Below are 20,914 nucleotides of genomic sequence, written 5' to 3'. Positions count from 1 at the left end.
CAAGCTCCAGGGCTTTATAGGAGCCTGGGGAAGGCGAAAACAGCCTCTCCCTCCACCCGGAGGCCCTCCGGAGGCTTCAGGAGCTTCCCTGAAAGCTCCGGAGTGCAAAAAAAACGGCCCCGCGGGCAAACCAGAAGTTTGGGAATGGACTTCCGGTTTGCTCGCAGGGCCGGTTTAAGCCTTCCCGAGCCTTCAGGGGCCTTCCGGAGGCTTCCCTGAAGACTCCGGAGGATGAAAAACAACCCTACAAGCAAACCGGAAGTCCGTTCCCGAACTTCCGGTTTGCCCATTGGGCTGGTTTTTTGTGCTCCAGAGGCTTCAGGAGCACCCCTGAAGCCTCTGGAGCACAAAAAACCAGCCCGATGGTTTTGATGCTCCAGGAAGCCTCCGGAGAGCCTCCGGGAGGTGGGTGGAGGCTGTTTTCGCCCTCCCCAGGCTCCTATAAATCCTCTGGAGCCTGGGGAGGGTGAAAAATGGCCTCAGAAAAAGAGGCTAAAGTCAGCTGGCCAGTGCGCACATGCGCCTCATGTGCCCTCACAAATGGCTTCGCATGCCACCTGTGGTACGCGTGCCATAGGTTCGCCATCTTGGCGCTAGGCCAAACTGACTCTCCATTTCTTCACAAAATGGTGGGAAGAAACATTCAGAAGGAGAGCAACTGCAAAAAAAAAATCCTGCATAACACTAGCAACAGACCGTGAGAAAGTCAACTAAGTGTTGAATAATATTCCTCAACCATCATCCTTTCTAATTCAATGGAGCTTCTCAATGAATTTTACTTCACTCTTGAAAGCCCATTCTGATCTTGAACTACAACATGCTTAGTTTTTAAAAACTTAGTTGAAAAGTAACATTCCAAAGCAGTGACTCTGAATCGCGACAGCCTCAAGATGTGTGGACTTCAACTCCCAGAATTCCCAGGCAACGTGGCCATTGGCCAAGAGCTCTCTGGATTCCTTAAAAGGAATTTCAGTTCTTTCAGTCAGAGGATGAAAAGAAAGTGATTAACCTTTAATCTTGGTGAATCATAAACGCTAATTCGCCTTCCTTTAAGGGAGTCTCCTTCAGAATTACTCCCTGATCTCTTATACCTTAGCTTGCAGCCAACAATTTGCAAATCTCATTTTCTGGAGGAAATTTATGATTTAGAAAAACAGAGTTGGAAGGGGCCTTGAAGATCTTCTAGTCCAACCTGCTTAAGCAGGATACCCTACACCACTTCAGAGAAATGGTTATCTAGCATCTTCTTAAAAACGTCCAGTGTTGGAGCATTCACAACTTCTGGAGGCAAGTTGTTCCACTGATTCATTGTTCTAACTGTCAGGAAATTTCTCCTTAGTTCTCAGTTGCTTCTCTCCTTGATTAGTTTCCAAGCATTGCTTCTTGTCCTCAGGTGCTTTGGAGAATAGTTTGGCCCCCTCTTCTTTGTGGCAACCCCTGAGATATTGGAACACTGCTATCATGTCTCCCCTAGTCCTTCTTTTCATTAAACTAGACATACCCAGTTCCTGCAACCATTCTTCATATGTCTTAGCCTCCAATCCCTTAATCATCTTTGTTGCTCTTCTCTGCACTCTTTCTGGAGTCTCCACATCTTTTTTACATCATGTCAACCAAAACTGGATGCCGTATTCCAAGTTTGTCCTTACCACGGCATTATAAAGTGGCATTAACACTTCATGTGATCTTGATTCTATTCTTCTGTTTATGCAGCCTATGCATGATGTTTGAATAGATCCTGGATTGGCCTGATTTTCAGAGATTTCTTTCAATCTGGCTATATAAGAATTTTAAGTTCTCTGTAGATGCTCTCAGCAATGCTTAATGCAGCAAAAAAACTTGCCTAGGTTTTTAAAACAAACACTACAGATAGTCAACAAGATATGACAGGTCCCTTAATGAATGTTCAAAGTTACAACAGACAACCCATAATTATATATAAACCTGTTTCAAAATTACAATGTTGCAGTGCCCTTGTGGTCACTTGCCCTTATGACCAACCAAAGACATGGATATGGTAGGGTGCCCCATAGACATCAAAATAAATGCTTCAAAGAGCTACTACGTTAGGGCCCTGGCTTTTAGCCTTACTTCATTTAGCCACATTTCATAGACTACTTCAACAACAAAGGACAGGTAAAGGTATAGGTTTCCCTCGTACATATGTGCTAGTCATTCCCAACTTTACGGGGTGGTGCTCATCTCCGTTTCAAAGCCAAAGAGCCAGCACTGTCCGAAGACGTCTCGGTGATCATGTGGCCGGCATAACTAAACGCTGAAGGTGCATGGAACGCTGTTACCTTCCCACCAAAGGTGGTTCCTATTTTTCTACGTGCTTTCGAACTGCTAGGTTGGCAGAATCTGGGACAAGTAACAGAAGCTCATTCCATTATGCGGCACTAGGATTCGAACCAGCAAACTGCTGACCTTTCTGTACGACAAGCTCAGCGTCTTAGCCACTGAGCCAGCGTCCCTACAACAAAGCACAGTCTGTGCCGAAAATCCCAATTTTCAAACCACAGGTTCTGTGTTCACAAAACATGCTACACCCAGATTAATCAAATCCAAACCTGACTTGGTGAAACGTACAAATCAGGTAATATTGAAAAGAATAAGAACAACAAACCATTAAAATGTCAACTATTTCAACCTTTATTTATGATACAAGACCAAACCCAGTAAAAGGCCAGCATGCAGTACACTAACTATGCAAAGAAATTTTAAACTTGTGAGAAAATCCCAAAGCCATGAGCAACTAACAATTTACAGCACGAAGGGAAGAACCAGACAATTCCTAATAGCTATTGATAAGAATTCTGCAACCTTCTCTGGCTTCTCTAATTCTCATTACAATTATTAAAAATTGGAAGTATTAAACTTGATGCCGATTGGATATACAACGGACATTCTCAATAGTACATACAAGGCAGATTCTACTTCCGATTCAGAAATAATCAAAAGAAGTCAAAAACTAAGTGTTAATTAAACTAGACAAGAGAAATGATAATAAGAAAAGGAAAAAGCAGGTTTCAATATTTGGGAAATAACCAAGGGTGTCTGTTGTTTGTGTATCAAAATAAGATAATGGACAGGTTCTGCCCCTTTTCAACATGTGTCATGTGCAATCCATACAAAAAAGAGCCAAGGCTTTCGCTGCACAGCCATGCTATTTTCTTCAGTGTTTTGACCTCCCACCCCATAGATGTTCCTGGCAATAAGCAAGTCTTAATTACAGCATGAGGAAAGAAAAGCAGTGTGTTGTAGGGGGGGGGGAACGCAACTCTTTCCATAACATTTCTTTCCAGCTACTACTTCTGCTTTCTAGCTACTCGCATACTTAATAGTGCTGTGCAACACTTTGAGCTGCTCTCCAAAAAGCACTTGGAAGTGTGAGGGTCAGCAAACAAAGCACCTGCCTGCAACTCCTTAATGCCAACATGCCTCTTCTCGCAACAACAAAGCAATTCTGGAAAAAAGTGTCACAGGCAGATAACTGCTTCTGTGCTTCAAAACACTTTGGAGAGATCGTAAATGTTGAATTTGTTCACCCTGGCAGTATTTATTACAGATGATGACCAAGAGTCCTGCAATGTTCCTCATTCCAAAATGCAACATTATTTTCTTATTATTATTATTTTCTTCCAACAAAGACCAATGGAATGCAAAAAGGAGTAGATATCCTGGCGAGCATTTTTTAAAAACCATCCCAAATCTTCCCCCCGCAAGGGCAAACTCGGCTGAAGCTTTGGGGGGGGGGGGGAAGAAGGGAATCAATCAACCAGAAACAAAAGCACACGAAGTTGGGTGGCAATTCGTTTCTCGAGAGGGCTTTGGTGGGAAAATTCCTGGGGAGGGGAGAGGAGGGGAGGGGAAAGGGTGAAGAGGAAGGCCAAGCCCTACCTGTTCCAGGTGGCATTGGAGCAGGCCCGCTGGTGCTGAGTCCCCCGCTCGTCCAAGGCAGCTGCCTCTCTCTTGCCCAGATCGCTGAGGCTGGGCGAACTCATGAACTTCAACCTGCGAAGAGTCCTCATGGTCAATGGTGATACTGTGCGCGATGGTTAGAGAAACCCCATCCTCTTTTTACCACACACAGACAAACGCAGCTGAGCCAAAGGGTGGGGGAAGTTCTCCGTCTGCCGTTCAAAAGCGAAACTTAAAAAAGGAAAAAAAAAAGGAAAACCAACAGGAAAGAAAAACAAAACAAAGGAAAGAGAACCAGTCTCTAGAGAACAGTCCTCCGCCAGCAAGAAGACAAATCCTTTAATCTGAGCAATTCTGACATTCCACAGCCCGCTTAAATCGTGGCGATGGGTTGGTGCTGCTTTCTTCTTCTTTCTGGCCCTTTTTGTCCCAGCCAAGGAATCACCACGTTTCTCTCTCCTGGCCCTCAACAGATGGAGATTCATTCAGCCCAAATGTTCCACCTGCCATAGTAAACATTTCTTTCACTGAATGCACAGATGGCCCCTCCTCCTCCTCCTCTTTGTAACAAGAGACGGAGCTGCTCGGGGCGGGGTGGGGTGGGGGGGAAGAAGAGCTACCCACAAAATATGACGTATGGAAATTTCACAGCAAAGTTTCGCAACCGCTGAAACTTTGCCACATTACAACACAGACTCTTTTCCTCTGGGGCAAAGAATAACTCAGCTGCTGGATGCCTGAGCTGAAAAAGGGCGAATAAGCCTCATCTAAACTCACCTGTTTAAAGAGACAACCTCATTTTTTGGGGGGGCAAAAGCTATTCGGAAGATGTCCTACGGCCCCGGGGGCTCACATTCCTCCAGGCTTCCTAAATTGGGATGCAGATTTACAGCAAGGGTCCTATATCTAAATATGGGAAGGGACACGCTTGCAAGCTGGAGTACATAAATCGCAAAAGTTACATTATCATCTGACTTGGAACTCCAGGCATTTTTTAGGTCATTCACTTTCTTTGTTATGCAAAGCTGGAAATAAAGGATGCAGCAGGAATTCCACTTTCTGAAACTTTCCGTTTTCATGTAAACAGGAAGGCAGAGGACCAAGAAACATACAGGGCCTATTCTATAATGTTTCTATAGAATGGGCATAAAGTTGTTAACCAGCCTATTATTGAATATGAGCATTGATTTGATAAGGCACCACAAGGAAGCAACAGGATTTTCGGGATCAAAGAAAATGTGTACACCGAAAAAGAACAGGCAACATCCACAACATGGATATATACACAGCTCCAGGTGCAGCCTTAACCCTGGCACAATTTCAAAGGCAGACCTGGTTCTCTGCAGGTCATAACAACCTGTCCACTTTCCAGAAAATCTGAAAGATATTCCATGTCTTTTCTAGCTCCAGGTAATACCATTACTTCAGTGCAGAAGGACTGAATTCCTTCAGAAATGATTGCTTTGTTCGGTGGAAAGATTAGCATACAAATATCTTTTGTGGGTCCGTATGTTAGTAAGAGAGGGCAGCCCGCTGTTGAGGAACGACTCACAATCAGCCTAACGGTATTTGCTATATTAAATGGCTGGGAATTGCCCCTCGCCCTCTTTGTTTCTTTTGACATAATCTGATCTGGGTCTTTTAGGTTGGAAAGGCTGTCCAATAACAGAACAGGCTCCTTCTGGGAGCAGAATATGGGATTGGATTTATTGGATTTATATGCCGCCCTTCTCCCAAAGGACTCAGGGCGGCGTACATCATCAAAAAACACACATCACAAAAGTTAAAAGGAAATTAAATAAGTATCCCAAAAAAAACAAAAAAAAAACAAATCCAATTAATATAACAATAACATTTAAAAAATTAGATAAAATTAACAGGCCAGACCCACTTGCTGGAAAAACCAACTTTTTAGGGCGCGTCGGAAGGACCGGAGGTCGGGGATTATGTGAAGCTCTGGGGGCAGCTCATTCCAGAGGGAAGGCGCTCCCACAGATAAGGCTCTCCCCCTGGGGGTTGCCAGCCGATACTGTCTGGCCGACAGCACCCTGAGGATGTGTGCGGCATGCCCTCCCGCCACGGCCACTTTTTAATCTCAGGAGGCTTCAGGAAGGCCTGCTAGGCCCCAAATGGTGTATGGTGGATGTGTGTGGCATGCCCCTCCCACCACGGCCACTTTTTGGTCTCAGGAAGCTTCAGGAAGGCCTGCTAGACCCAAAATGGTGTATGGTGGACGTGTGCGGCATGCCCCTCCCGCCACGGCCACTTTTTGGTCTCAGGAGGCTTCAGGAAGGCCTGCTAGGCCCCAAATGGTGTATGGTGGATGTGTGTGGCATGACCCCCCCCCCGCCAAGGCCACTTTTTGGTCTCAGGAGGCTTCAGGAAGGCCTGCTAGGCCCAAAATGGGGTGCAGGGGAGTTGTGCATGCATGTGGGGGGACAGGTGGAGTGTAAGGAGTCACACATGCAGGGGCACGTGGGGAGTGTTGCACATGTATTGCATTCTAAGTGTGGGCGTGTGCATGCGCACTACACATAAGGACAAAGAGGTTAGCTATCATTGTTATAGACTATTGTAGACTAGATGATCTCAGGCAGGCCTTTGGCCAGGGAAAGTGAAGCCCCTTTTGCTTTGTTTCTACCCAGTTAGTTATTTTCATCATCTTTTGTTTTTTTACTTGTACTTAATATATTCAATATTTTAATTGTATTAGAAGTATGTGATGGGATGTAGTTTTGTCTTGCTTTAGTTGTTTTGAGCCACCCAGAATCATTGGGAATCGGATGGCATATCAAACAAACAATAAATCTCGGACACAAAGGCCCTAACCGGAAGCCCCTCCCCCTTCAATTCTGGAGCCGACAGGAAGTCCGGTTCCACCACCATAGAGTCTCCTCCTAGCACGGCATCCTTTTTCCTCTACCTGTCCTAACTGAAAGCCCTACCAATTGTGGAGCCGACCGGCGACAAGGAGCCACAGCAGAGGGATGAAAGAGCCACATGCGGCTCCAGAGCCACAGGTTGCCGACCCCTGTCCTAAGGCAACTCCTTCTCCTCCGCTATCAAAACTTCCCAAATGCCTTATATTAAAACAGTCATAATATGACTCTCCTCCTACCCAAACCAGGAAATTCTCTTTGATGCTATCCTTCATTTTGACCCATGGATGCAGTAAATGGAGTTCTAGTGGACAACCATTTAAATATGAGCCAGCCGTGTGCAGCAGCTGCCAAAAAAGCCAACACAGTTCTAGGCTGCATAAACAGAGGGATAGAATCAAGATCACGTGAAGTGTTAATACCACTTGATAAGGCCTTGGTAAGGCCACACTTGGAATACTGCATCCAGTTTTGGTCGCCACGATGTAGAAAAGATGTGGAGACTCTAGAAAGAGTGCAGAGAAGAGCAACAAAGATGATTAGGGGACTGGAGACTAAAACATATGAAGAACGGTTGCAGGAACTGGGTATGTCTAGCTTAAGAGAAAGAAGGACTAGGGGAGACATGATAGCAGTGTTCCAATATCTCAGGGGCTGTCACAAAGAAGAGGGAGTCCAACTATTCTCCAAGGCATCTGAGGGTAGAACAAGAAGCAATGGGTGGAAACTAATCAAGGAGAGAAGCAACTTAGAACTGAGGAGAAACTTCCTGACAGTTAGAACAATTAATCAGTGGAACAGCTTGCCACAAGAAGTTGTGAATGCCCCAACACTGGAAGTCTTTAAGATGTTGGATAGCCATCTGTCTGAAACGGTATAGGGTTTCCTCCTTGGCAGGGAGTTGGACTAGAAGGCCTCCAAGGTCCCTTCCAACTCTACTATTGTATTGTATTGTATAAATGATTGGATAATCTAATTTGCCCAAAGGAAAAAAAGCAAAGTGGTGAGAGTATAGTAAGCCGATCTGAGCACGATGTTTGGTGATTGGGTGGACAAGCACTTCTCTTAGCCTACAATCTGGAGATTTCCTGGTCTCCTTGTCACTGCATTAATTGGTTTGCTAGCTGTGTTGAGATTTATTGCGCAGGTCTACAGTTCTTATCTGCAAGTGATTTAGTGCGCCTGCTCATTCACATTCCTTAACTTTCTCTTCTGATCTTCCATTCGTCTGCCAAGAGGGTGGGCAACATAGATTTTGCCAAAATGTAGTTAATTGAGTTAGCACTTTTGTATTTTTATTTTCTTGTATAGTAAAAATGTTTTTATTAGATCTTGCGTCGGGTTTATTTTTTGCTTGTCTTCAAAAGTATGCTACCAGGAAAAGCCACGATCCACGCTTCGTTAATTCAGGGTGGAACTCCCCCCTAACACTCCTATCACCTGCTTGGCTTTTCAAAACCATCTACCACATGGAGAAGGGGTGGAGAACCAGATGGAGAAGACCCAGTTATGGGTCATTCTAAAGCAGTGTTTCTCAACCTTGGCAACTTGAAGATATCTGGACTTCAACTCCCAGAATTCCCAAGCCAGCATTTGCTACTTGTGACTCTTTACGGGCTGTGAATGAACTTAATTTGCTGGCTGGGGAATTCTGGGAGTTGAAGTCCGGACATCTTCAAGTTGCCAAGGTTGAGAAACACTGTTCTAGAGCATCCTTAAAGGGAATTGTTTCACATTTGCATTGCTTATTTCCTTTCTGGCATTTCCAAGGAGTTTCTCCGTTTATTCTATGTCCCTTGTTGTTGTGGTTTGCTGGCGGCTGTGGGGATGGCAGCAGAGTTGGACAGAGAGGAGGTTGGGGAGGAACATGGGCCAGTCCTGGAGTCAGGAGAAGGCTTGGACAAGGACGCTGTGTCGGAGGCAGAGAGGTGGCCAGGGCCATCTGGGAGTTAGGTGCTGCCTCCGGAGCCTCCAGAGTTGGACATCAGTGAGGCAGAGGAACAGGGGGAGCCTGTTTCTAGTGCATGCATGCACAGAGCTGCCAGAAGGCAAGAACAGTGAAGACAAAAGGGATGACTCAGGAGTAAGGCTTGGAGGTGATTGGCTCCTCCCATTGGACATAAAGGAGGAGCAAAAGCACGTGAGCTTTTGCAGGAAGCAACTTTGTTCGTTCAGGTCGGTTTAAATTCTGAAGCTCAGTTTTGACTCTTTGCTCCATGTGGCCTTGAAAGCTAATTTCCAATTAGGTCTTTGGCAGTGTTTCAAGGGAGGTAAAGGTGGGTGCTTATCAGCCGTATCCCGAAAGACTTTGGCAGACTACTGTCGGACTCTTTACAAACTATTTGTGACTCTTTACAGGCTGTGAATGAACATAATTCACAGCCTTTGAAATAAAAAGAGGGTTTTGGGGACTAAGCATGTGCTTTTTACTGTATCAGGAAGCCTAGGTCAGAACACCTGTCTGCTCAAAGAGGTTTTTTTAAAAAAACAAAGTTTTTTCAATTTTTTGTTACATATTTTAACTTCTTTTATAAACAAAAAATGTTGTCCGGGTTTTTCCCCCTTTACATCTTCTATTATGCATAGTTCATTTTACATGATATTTTCATTTTACATTTCAGTCATCTTATTTTCATTCCATATTCTCCCACTTAATTTTAATTTCTTAAATTTCTTATATTCTGAAATATATAGACTATATATAATATAATAAATAAACAATATCATTATTTGCCTCTCCAAATTAATCAAATTTAACATATCATTTCCATCTGTAATTTTGTTTTACATATATCCCCAAATTTAATTTTATATAGTAAACATTTCACTTAATTAGTTATCCACAAGTAATAATATTAATATATTACCCTACATCATATTGAATATATACTGTTGGGTATCTTTACCAAATTTCATTCTAATCTACTAGTAAATCCTTTTCTTTCCTCCTTTCAACCATTTTTTCTTAGTCTCTCAGGAACTTCACTTCTCTTATATTCTCTTCTCTCCATCCATTTACCTAGTTTTTTTCTTTTTCTTGTTCTTGAAATTTCTATATTTTTTTTCTTTCCAATCTTTTTTCTCCTTTTTAATTCTATTGTTTTGGTAATTTTCCCCAGGTTTTTCCCAGCCTTTCCCCATTATTCCCACCTTTACTGTTTAACTTTCCCTTTTTTGAGGTCACTTCCCCCTTGTCTCCTTTTGGTAAATAACTGTAAATCCCAGTACAACATCTAAGTATTTTTCTTTTTCAATCTCTTTTTCTTCCATAGTATCTTCTTGTTCTTCATTCAGTCCCTTTTCTTTCTCCTTTTCTCCTTCTCCTTGTTCTAGGTGTTCCCTCTGAGTTTCCACTGTTTTTTCCCATTTAGCATTTCACGTGCATCTTTTAACATCTCAATTAAATCATTATACATCCAAAATTCCATATTGTCTGCTTAATCAATTTAACAAATTGTTTAAACTTTTTATATCACATTTACGTAAACTTAAGGTTCTTTTTTCTTCTCTTATTTCCAATTTCTAAAGTCCAATTCCACTTTTATTTGCTTTTCCTCTTCCACCAAAACAGTAAGTCCAATCCACAACACGGTTGCAAAAACAAATCCTCCTTGTTATTTCACACAGCTTCAAAGTATCCTTCTCTTGCAACAGTCAAGGTTAGATTAGGGCTCTATTTTCCTCCGTTAGTTTCTATTAGGTCTTGTAGTATCCTCTTTTCATTAGTAGATTTCTCCCTCTCAGTCGTAAGCAATGTGTTCTAGCTGTCAAAATCTGTATTATTCCACAAAAAATAGAAAAAGATAGCAAAAGAAAAGAATTCCCTCCGAATTCTTTTATTATTTTTAATGTTTTCAAGTCCAAATTTGTGAATAAAAGTCTTCTAGGGCTTTCTGTTTTAATCTCTGCCCATTTTGTTTTCTCTGTTAAATCTGCCAAGTAGCCCCTAATTTCTGCTCTGGGTCTCTTTTTAATCCAAATTTAAAGTTTCTTTACCTTGGGTTGATCACTCTTTCACCCAGGTCCCACACTTTGTTCCAATATCTCTCCTGGTCAAATAGCTTGGTCCGGTTTCCCCCACTTTAGAGCAGTCATTAATATGGCCACTGCCGCTTCCGCTCTCAGTTTGAAGAACGTTATCTCAGACCTTTCGAGGAATTGCCGGTTCCTCTTTGGTTGTCGAGATGCTTCTTCTTTTTCACCTGTTTCTCCAGAACAGTTCTGACCCGAAGGGTCCTGGCAGTGGGTGTCCAGTTGGGTTTTCACAGAGCCCATCAGAGCTCCGCTATTTCCCAGCCATTCCTCTTGCGGCGCTTCTGGCGAATTCCTCTGCTTGAATAGTTTGTTGAAGACGCATCCCAGGCACAGAAAATTCCATTCAGAAAATGTTCTTCTCTACATTCAATAAGGAGATTCAACATCCATCCATCCATCCATCATCTATCTATCTATCTATCTATCTATCTATCTATCTATCTATCTATCTATCATCTATCTATCTATCTATCTATCTATCTATCTATCTATCAATCTATCTATCTATCATCATCTATCATCTATCTATCTATCTATCTATCTATCTATCTATCTATCTATCTATCTATCTATCTATCATCTATCTATCTCCATCCATCCATCCATCTATCATCTATCATCTATCTATCTATCTATCTATCTATCTATCTATCTATCTATCTATCTATCTATCATCTATCTATCTATCATCTATCTGTCTGTCTGTCTGTCTGTCTGTCTGTCTGTCTGTCTGTCTGTCATCTATCTATCCCACAACAAATACTTTCTCATTTCAAGTCCAGCAAGTTCAGACTTTCCTTCAGGAATGACTCAGTATCTTATTTCAAGTTCAATTTTGCATATTTAAAAATGGCAGAGACCATTGTGGTGGCAATATTAAACTTGGACGAAAGAACAGAGGCCATGCTCTTTCTCTTTGTCAGGGTTCCAAGTAACACCCCCAATTAAAAAAAGACTCAGAGGCTTAAAGTTCCTCAAAGTTCCATTTTATTAGAGATGTCATATTGGCACATCTGGGAAAACCTGAATCTGAAAGGCTCCAGGTTTTTCCCACCCCAATGAAAGTCCCAAGACCCTGCCCAGCACCCACATGTCCATCACCTGGTCCGGTCAGCCACCATCCCAATCTGAGATGCCTTCTAGTCACGCCCTTCCTGGTACAGGGCAAGATGTCCTTGACTCTCTGAGAAAGGAATGTTATTTTGACTATATATCTCCCATACTCCATATAATCCCCCCTCCATTTTCCCACAACAGAAAACCTGGCAGGCCTGAAGGACCAATGCAAAAGATGGCTTCCAGGCCTGACACTCTTGGCTTTCTGTCTTTTCTGGTTCTTGGCAAGAGGATAATAAACGGTTCCATATCTTAAGACCAAAGGTGACATATAATTGCAACAATAAAGAGATGCCTGATAATAAAGTTAGATTCCTTTAAAGACTAAGCCTTACCAAAATTACTATTAAAGGTAAAGGTTCCCCTCGCACATATGTGCTAGTCGTTCCTGACTCTAGGGGGCAGTGCTCATCTCCGTTTCAAAGCCGAAGAGCCAGCGCTGTCCGAAGACGTCTCCGTGGTCATGTAGCCAGCATGACTAAACGCTGAAGGGGCATGGAACGCTGTTCCCTTCCCACCAAAGGTGGTCCCTATTTTTCTATTTGCATTTTTACATGCTTTCGAACTGCTAGGCTGGCAAAAGCTGGGACAAGTAATGGGAGCTCACTCCCTTAGACGGCGCTAGGGATTCGAACCGCCGAACTGCCGACCTTTCTGATCGACAAACTCAGCATCTTAACCACTGAGCCACCCGATCCCCTTACTAAAAATTACTATTAAGGAAATGTAAATGGAAGAAAACACAAAATAATAAGAATGACATAAAAACGGTCTGTAATCGTTGCAAAATGGATTGATTGGTAATTAATAAATTTAAATCCCACCCTTCAAATTTCTTATCTTGTTAAAGATTTGAATATGTTATTGTCTATCTAATTTTAAAGAGTCTACTAGCCAGGATTCTTGTGCTTAACCGAAGTCACAACTAAGTTCTTGAGAAAAAGCAAGCAGAAATATTCAATAGTTGCGGGGAAGGGAACCTAACTGATATCTGCTGTAGTTGTTAAATGCAACAACAATAGATTTGCGCAATCAGATTGAAACAAGATTTACTCTATTTTTTAGAATCAAATCTGGATGAACGATAAAGCACAAGGACAAATTAGCCATCTAGTGGGAGACAGCAAACATTTTGGGGAAGAAGCATGGCCATTGTTTTTAGCTTCTACAATGAGATCTGCAGGAAGAGAAAGGATTGATATTTTTGAGTGTTCTTCCTCACTTTTAAAAAATAAATAGAGGCATTAATGTCCTGGATGTGTCTGCATCTGTATAATTGTCTGGTTTGGTTCTGCAACCCAACAAGACAGATACAGACTTCAGAGGATAATTAGAACTGCAGAAAAAACAATTGCTACCAACCTGCCTTCCATTGAGGACCTGTATATTGCACGAGTCAAAAAGAGGGCTGTGAAAATATTTACATCCTGGTCCTAAATTGTTTCAACTCCTACCCTCAAAACGACGCTATAGGGCACTGCACACCAGAACAACTAGACACAAGGACAGTTTTTCCCCAAACGCCATCACTCTGCTAAACAAATAATTCCCTCAACACTGTCAAACTATTCACTAAGACTCCACTACTATTAATCTTCTCATCGTTCCTATCACCCATCTCCTCCCATTTATGACTGTATGACTGTAACTTTGTTGCTTGTATCCTTACAATTTGTATTGTTTGTTTCCTAGTATGATTTGATTGCTTATTTCTATCCTATGACTATCATTAAGTGTTGTACCTTATGGTCCGTGACAAATGTATCTTTTATGTACACTGATAGCATCTGCACCAAAGATAAATTCCTTGTGTGTCACCCTTGGCCAATAAAGAATCCAATCCAATCCAATCCATTCCATTCCTATTCCTATTCTGATTTCTGCCTAAAATCACATCGGGCATTTTTGCTATCCTGAAATCCTAGATCAGAAGGAATTTTGAAGGTCATCTACCCTAATCCCCTGTGGGAGATAAATCCTCAGATCGTGTTTCATCTTGGCTTGAAAGGGCTGGCGATATGAACTTGAATGGCTTCAAGTGATACATTTCACCCGTTGAATGGAGATTGCCCAATCTTGGGTGAACAAAATTTAGGCTCCTGATCAGGCAGATTTTTGCTGAGGTCATTTTGACCTACTGCCATAGAGTCTTCTAAACAATTTAATCCTGTTTAGGAGGATGCAGGATCAATGAGACATTTCTCAAGGCCATGTCCTTATCTCGGCCAAGATACCAAGGCTGCCTTCTTTCTGTCATTAAAAGTTCTGTAAAACTCAAAGCTCTCTGGATTTTTTCCACAGTTGTCCTTGATTTTAATTCAAAGATCTTTTAAATGTTGTAAAGTACAGCAGATCCTCCAGGCCAATACTCTGGAGAGCTGCTAAGTGAAGATCCAATGGCTTTGGAGTAAATGTCCTTGGCCCACATCTAATCCATCTTCCTGAATCACACAGGGCTTCTTATTCCAGTTCAGCCTCATATGAAGACCAGAAGCCCGGAACATGGAGGAGTTCCTTCCTACCTTAAACTGTCCTTTGATGTCATTTAAACTTCTTTTCTTTCCTCTAATTCTGACTTATTCTTGGTGCTGACTCTCTCCCATAATATTCCCATGGCTTCCAAAGGAGATATGAGCAGGCTTATTTCTCTCCATCACAGTTGGCGCTCTGGACTTCTTCTGGTTTGCTTTTATAAAGAATAAAAAGCAAGGTATTTCTACACAGGTCATGATTTACTTCAGGTCACTGATACTGATTTAGCAAAAGCAGAGACATCATCCTGCCAACTAAAGTGCGTATAGTCAAGGCTGTGGTTTTCCCAGTTGCAATGTATGGCTGTGAAACTTGGACCATAGGAAAGGCCGAGCGCCAAAGAATGGAGGCCTTTGAACTCTGGTGCTGGAGAAGGACTCCTGCGAGTCCCTTGGACTGCAAGGCGATCAAACCGGTCAGTCCTAGAGGAGATCAACCCTGACTGCTCTTTAGAAGGCCAGATCCTGAAGATGAAACTCCAATACTTTTGCCATCTAATGAGAAGGAAGGACTCCCTGGAGAAGAGCCTAATGCTGGGAAAGATTGAGGGCAAAAGAAGAAGGGGATGACAGAGAATGAGGTGGCTGGATGGAGTCACCAAAGCAGTAGGCATGAACTTAAATGGACTCCAGAGGATGGTAGAGGACAGGAAGGTCCATGGGGTTGCGATGGGTCGGACACTTCGCAACTAACAAGAACAAAGCAGGATGCCCTGTGGTTTCTACTTGGATGGGCAACCATCAGGAATTCTAGGTCTGAAAATTAGACTGAGAAGTTAATGGAACTATCAGGAAAGAAGGCAAGAGCAATTTGCTTCTATACGGTTGCCAGGAAAACAGTATAGATGCACACATGAAGTCAACAAAATTGTATTTCTCAACCTTGGGATCTTTAAGATGTGTGGACTTCAAATCCCAGAATCCCCAAATTAGCATTCTGGGTAGAATTATACTGTCTTTCAGTTAACTTTTCCAATACAGTGTCTTTCCCTTAATTTCCTTTTTTTTTAAAAAAACAAAAATAATAAATACCAATGCATTAATTTTTAAATGGAATTTGGGTATATTATTATGCATGTTGATGATTGCAAACATGAACAGTGAAAATACTGATTGTTTGAAAAGAGGCTTGACATTTTTTTCATAGGAAAAATCAACATTGGTTTTTAACGATTCTTCATAGGTATTTTTAGAACCTCTTTTGGAAACCCAACAGCAATGCTGAATTGTGCAGTACATATAGGCAAAACCTACTCACTTAAGAACTGGGTAGGTTTGCAATTATTTATTTGTGTGACCTGAGTAGGACATACAATTAGCACTCAGTCCGAACTGAGCATTCCATGTACTGAATGGTGTTATGCATGTATACATATAACAACTTTTTTAAAAAAATAATTCTATTTATTTTTCTTAATTACGAGAAGCCTGGGCAGCTACATTTATTGAGAGAGTAGTGCTGAGACAAGGGAAGTTTTGCTTTTTGTACGTGTTCAAAAAAAATTGTGCATGCATGAAAGAGGTGATTGTGTATAGTTACAGTGCAAAGTCATGAATCCTGCAGAGACTAGGACAGGGGTCAGCAACCCGCAGCTCTGGAGCCGCATGTGGCTCTTTCATCCCTCTGCTGCAGCTCCCTGTCGCGAATCGGCACCACAATTTTGAGAGGAGCTTCCGGTTAGGGGGGCAAGCACGGTGCGCCAGGAGCAAAGGACAGGTTTTCCGTTTGGCTCCACAATTGATGGGGCTTTTGGTTAGGACGGGGTAAGGGAAAAGGACACCAGGCTAGGAGGAGACTCTATGGTGGGGGAACAGGACTTCCGGTTGGCTCCAGAATTGAACGGTGGGGCTTCTGGTTAGGGCCTTTGTGGCTCTTTTGAGTGTTTAAGGTTGCCACCCCTGGACTAGGAGCTCAAAAATTGAAAAAGAGCACGAGGAACAGGCACAGGCCTAAATTCATGAGTTCATCAAACAGTCCAAGTCATACACGGTTCAGTCAGTCCAGTTATCAATATTCTGTGAAAGAGTGATCCTTTCAACACAGTCCAGTATCGTATAATCAGTTCAGCACACAAAGTCGCTAACAGTAGCAAAAACACAGTAACTCACGATACAGTATCAAGCAGTATTCACCGACCAGCATCTTATGAACAGAGAGCTAACAGTCATTCTGGCTCCATCTTATGGCTGCTTGATGTAACAGCAACCAATCACATTACAGCAGTACTTAAAGCTACAGAACTACCATCATGGTTTATATATTGCTGACCCAACTGCTAGCTTACATTCCTAACAAAAATGTATCCACCATCTTGCAAATTTTGATCACTTTACCCCGAGGGATGCCACTGATGGCATGGCACATGATGGTGCTGTGCTGTAGATATTTATTAATATTTATTTCCAAAGATGCTGCTTAGCTTACCATACAAGCGAAGTCTACTTGCTACAGAACTCTGCTATAAACTTATAGCGATGCCCAATGTCATATTTACACAAGTCGAGACACCTACCTAAATATTTGGCCATTCATTTCACCTCTAGGACTTCAGCCAGCTTTATCCCTCTTGCACCTGATTCAGGCTATAAAGCCAAGACATGCAAAAGATGACTAGCACCAATTAAATGGAGAGAAAATCCCTCACATACCTACTTGGAAACCTCAAGCAAATATTACTCCAATGTAGCAATAGCACTTAGACTTATATACTGCTTCACAGTGCTTTACAGCCCTCTCTAAGCGGTTTACAGATTCAGCCTATTGCCCCCAACAATTTGGGTCCTCATTTCACCCACCTCAGAAGGATGGAAGGCTGACTCAACCTTGAGGTTAGTGAGATTTGAACTGCCAAATTTCAGGCAGTCGGCAGAAGCAGCTTGCAATACTGCACTCTAACCACGGCACCATCGTGGCTCAGTGTAATGTAATGTAATGACTGGTTATGTCTCTAGTGTTAACTAAAATGCAGGAAGATTGTCAGACCTCCCCTGTCAAAATCTACATCACCCTTAGAGGGCAGCAAAGGTCAACCTGAGATGAGTAAGTTGTTACTGCCCTCTGGTGTTCACTTGTGGTTTTATGGCTCGGATCTGATGCCTGACAACAGCTGCCTTGAATAACAAAGTGAAACAAAGACTTGCAAATCAGTTTGAAAAGGACATTCTCTTCCTGAATCATCCTATTCCTTTTCCTTCCAAAACCCATATAATTTGTGACCTAAACTCAGTCTGCTGAGTTTTTACTCTAGGTCATTAGTAACACCAATAGTAATCAGATTTCCATCTTAACTCCTTGTTGAAAATGGCTCCCTCTGCTGGCTGGTAGCCAAAGATGCCATCACAGGCCACTGAGAAAAAGGGTTATCTGAAAAATAGATATCGCGCATATCCGAATTGTCATATTTTCAGTTTGGGGATATAGTGATTTAGTACATGTTCTTAACATGCTAAATACTTTATCACCATATGACTGTGTGTGTGTGTGTGTGTGTGTGTGTGTGTGTGTGTGTGTGTGTGTGCTGCAAACCCACAACTAAAATCATGGAAGGAAAAACAGAGGATTATTTCCCTCATATCCTTGTCTCCTACAGGAGAAAAGAGTTCAGGTCATGGATATCAAACTCGATTTTATTTGGGGCACATCAGGATTGTATTTTACCTGGGGGGGGGGTCAGGGTGGCAGCCAGAGTGGGGGTGGTCAGGGTGGGTGTGGGTCCCCCCAAGTTCCATTTTCAACCCAAACAGCCTCCTGCCAGCAAAAATGGAACTCGGGGTGGGGGTGGGGGGCGCACATAGTCCTCCCGAGTTACGTTTTCGCTGGTAGAGGCACCGTGGGCCAGTTCTTCGCTGTTTCCAGGGCGGTTCTGCGGGCCAGATCTAAGCATTCCGCAGGCTGGATCTTGCCCATGGGCCTTGAGTTTGACACCCCTGGCGCAAATGATGCAAACAGATATTATTGTTCAAATAATCCTAATTTCATGGCAGAAAGAGGGAGGCCAATTTCTTCACACACACACCCACGAGGCTCCCGCAAAGAATGGGACCCTAATCAAGGTCACATTCTGACCACACCAATGCCATGCGTAACTATGGAAACCAAAATAGGGCATTAAAAAAAAAAGAAATCCTATATTTGTCAAATCAATATGGAATTATGCAATTGCTTCAAGCAAACAGTCTGTCTCTGAGATTATAACATATTTCTTATCCTGAAGAACTATCTTCTGCCAGGAGCTGCTTTCAGTCAAAATGGAAGAATTGGGGGGAAAAAAGGGAAGGTTACAGCTAGCACAGGTAGTCCTCAACTGAAAACAATTCATTTAGTGACCATCCGAAGTTACAGGTTACTGAAAAAAATGACTGATGGCCATTTTTCACTTACAACCATTGCAGCATCCCCATGGGGCTTACATTCGAATGCTTGACAACCGGTTCATATTTACGACGGTTGCAGCGTCCCCGGGGGTGGTGGGGGTGGGGTGTCACGCGATCCTCTTTTGCGACCTTCTGGCAAGCAGAGCCGATGGGGAAGCATGATTCACTTCACAACCGCGTTACTAAATGAACAGCTGCAGCGGCTCACTTAACAAATGCGGCAAGAAAATTCGTAAAACGGGGCAAAATTCAATTAGCAATTTTTCATTTAACCACGGACATGTTGGGCTCAGTTGTCCTCGTAAGTCTGAAGATTGTTTGTAGCGCCTGAAAGTTCATTTTCTGAAGGATGCGGAAGGGACCCAGAATTGTGTTTCTTCTCCCATGGTTACACAGACAACCCTTCTGGCTTCTCAGGGGTGAGGGGGGCAGGGATGGGGCTTGGAAATGCAACCGCCAAGACTATAAGGTACAGCAGTGGTGGGTTCCGGATCCCGTTGCAACCAGTACGGTACAACGGGGCCAGGCATCCACCACATGAATGCACGCAGCACATGCATGCATACTTACACCTGCGATGCCTCCGCGACACTCCAGCTGCTCGGCAGAGCATCGCGCAGGCGCCATATACTCTGTGCGCATGAGCAGAAGCCCTGAACAGCTCAAATACCAGTAAGGAGTGTGGGTGGATCCTCCGGAGCAACATACCGGAATGGTACCTGTACCTGTACGTACCGGTCATAACCCACCACTGAGGTACAGCAAACAGCCTTCACAACACTGACAAGGAACATACCTGCTGAGGGTCGCAGTAGAAGTGGAGTAGACGTGGGCGAAATAATGCGGTTTTTCTCTCACGTGCCTGTCGTCTTTCCTTTTCTGTGGGTCAGAAATGGAGGATTCTGGCGTTTGGTGAAAACGGCACAAGTGATGTTGGAGAAATAGCCCTGCAGATTAAAATATATATATATATATTACATAAAACTATGAAATCTCCTTTCAGCCGATTCTTAATTAAAAGGCTAGCCCAACCCAACCCAACTTAGCTTCTGAGACTAGAGAAATCACTTAGGGGCAGTTCACACAAAATAACAGTTTGTTATTTGCACTGACGCACAATTTTTAGAGCCCAGCATTAACCACAGCAACAGAATTCAATTCTCTCCAGGCAGTGGTGGGATTCAAATAATTTAACAACTGGTTCTCTGCTCTAATGACCGGCTGGGTGGGTGTGACCAGGGGTGTGTGACAGGCAGCACTCAGCCTCCTGCCCCCCACCCTTGAGCAAAAATGGGCCGCAGGGTGGGCACCGTACCTCCCCCGGGCCCAGTTTTGGGCCTAGTAGGCCTCCGTGCAAAAAACAGCCCACTTTCTACTCATTTCTGTCCTCCCCAGCCCCCATGAGCTCTCTGAAAGCCTCCTAAAGGCTATGCACGGCCATTTTGGTGAAGGGAGCGGGGCTTCGAGAGGCCAAAAATGCTGTATTCAGTATATAAGACACACCCAGATTTTCAGCCTCTTTTTGAGGAAAAAAGGTGCGTCTTATACTCTGAAAAATACAGTATAAATATCAAACAACATCATTTTAAAGGACAGGTGGTCCATCACTGACTAGACTGGAAGGAAATGCAATAGCTTTTCCTCAGAGCCTGATCTGGGTTAGGCTTGGTGATGCCTAACCTTCGGAGATCACCAAAGGACGGAAATGGCATTATGGAAACATTTTCTATAGATTCACTTCTCCTTCCTATCTGGCACCTTCTCCGAGCAAGGGATATTGACTTTGATCTTCCAGGGCTTCTTCTCAAGTCTATAATTAACTGAACAGTTGCTTGGGTCTATTTGGGAAGCAAATGGCCTTATCATCTTTCTCCCCGCCAGGTTCTACGGTCCTTGGGATTCAAGGCGTGCAAAAGAGTCAACGAAATTCTTCCTCTGATCTTTGTGCATTAACAGCGACAACTGGGCTCAAACAGAACAGATGGAGGTTTTCAGCACACAGCTGTTTTGAGGGTGGCAGGCTGCTAGATTTGAAACCTGCACAGGTTGGTCCATTAT

General features: G+C 43.1%; 1 protein-coding gene across 4 annotated transcripts in view; it reads right to left on the bottom strand.

Moving 5' to 3' along the window:
- PRR5 (proline rich 5) overlaps positions 1-20,914 on the bottom strand; it is an 86,242-nt gene that overhangs the window by 40,396 nt on the left and 24,932 nt on the right. For 2 of the 4 annotated variants that reach the window (XM_081957037.1, XM_081957040.1), the window contains exon 1: positions 3,901-4,450. In XM_081957037.1, coding sequence (XP_081813163.1) covers positions 3,901-4,031 — 131 coding nt within the window. In that variant the 5' untranslated portion in view covers positions 4,032-4,450. Of the gene's footprint in view, positions 1-3,900; positions 4,451-16,591; positions 16,610-19,652; positions 19,804-20,914 lie in introns of those variants that run through there. The other 2 variants (XM_081957038.1, XM_081957039.1) reach the window with 2 other exon arrangements.

This window comes from Natrix helvetica (assembly GCF_964273705.1).
Source record: "Natrix helvetica genome assembly, chromosome: 6".
NCBI classification, from domain to species: Eukaryota; Metazoa; Chordata; class Lepidosauria; order Squamata; family Natricidae; genus Natrix; species Natrix helvetica.
The sequence above is the reverse complement of the archived record's forward strand: the minus strand, read 5'-3'. Positions and strand labels throughout refer to the sequence as shown.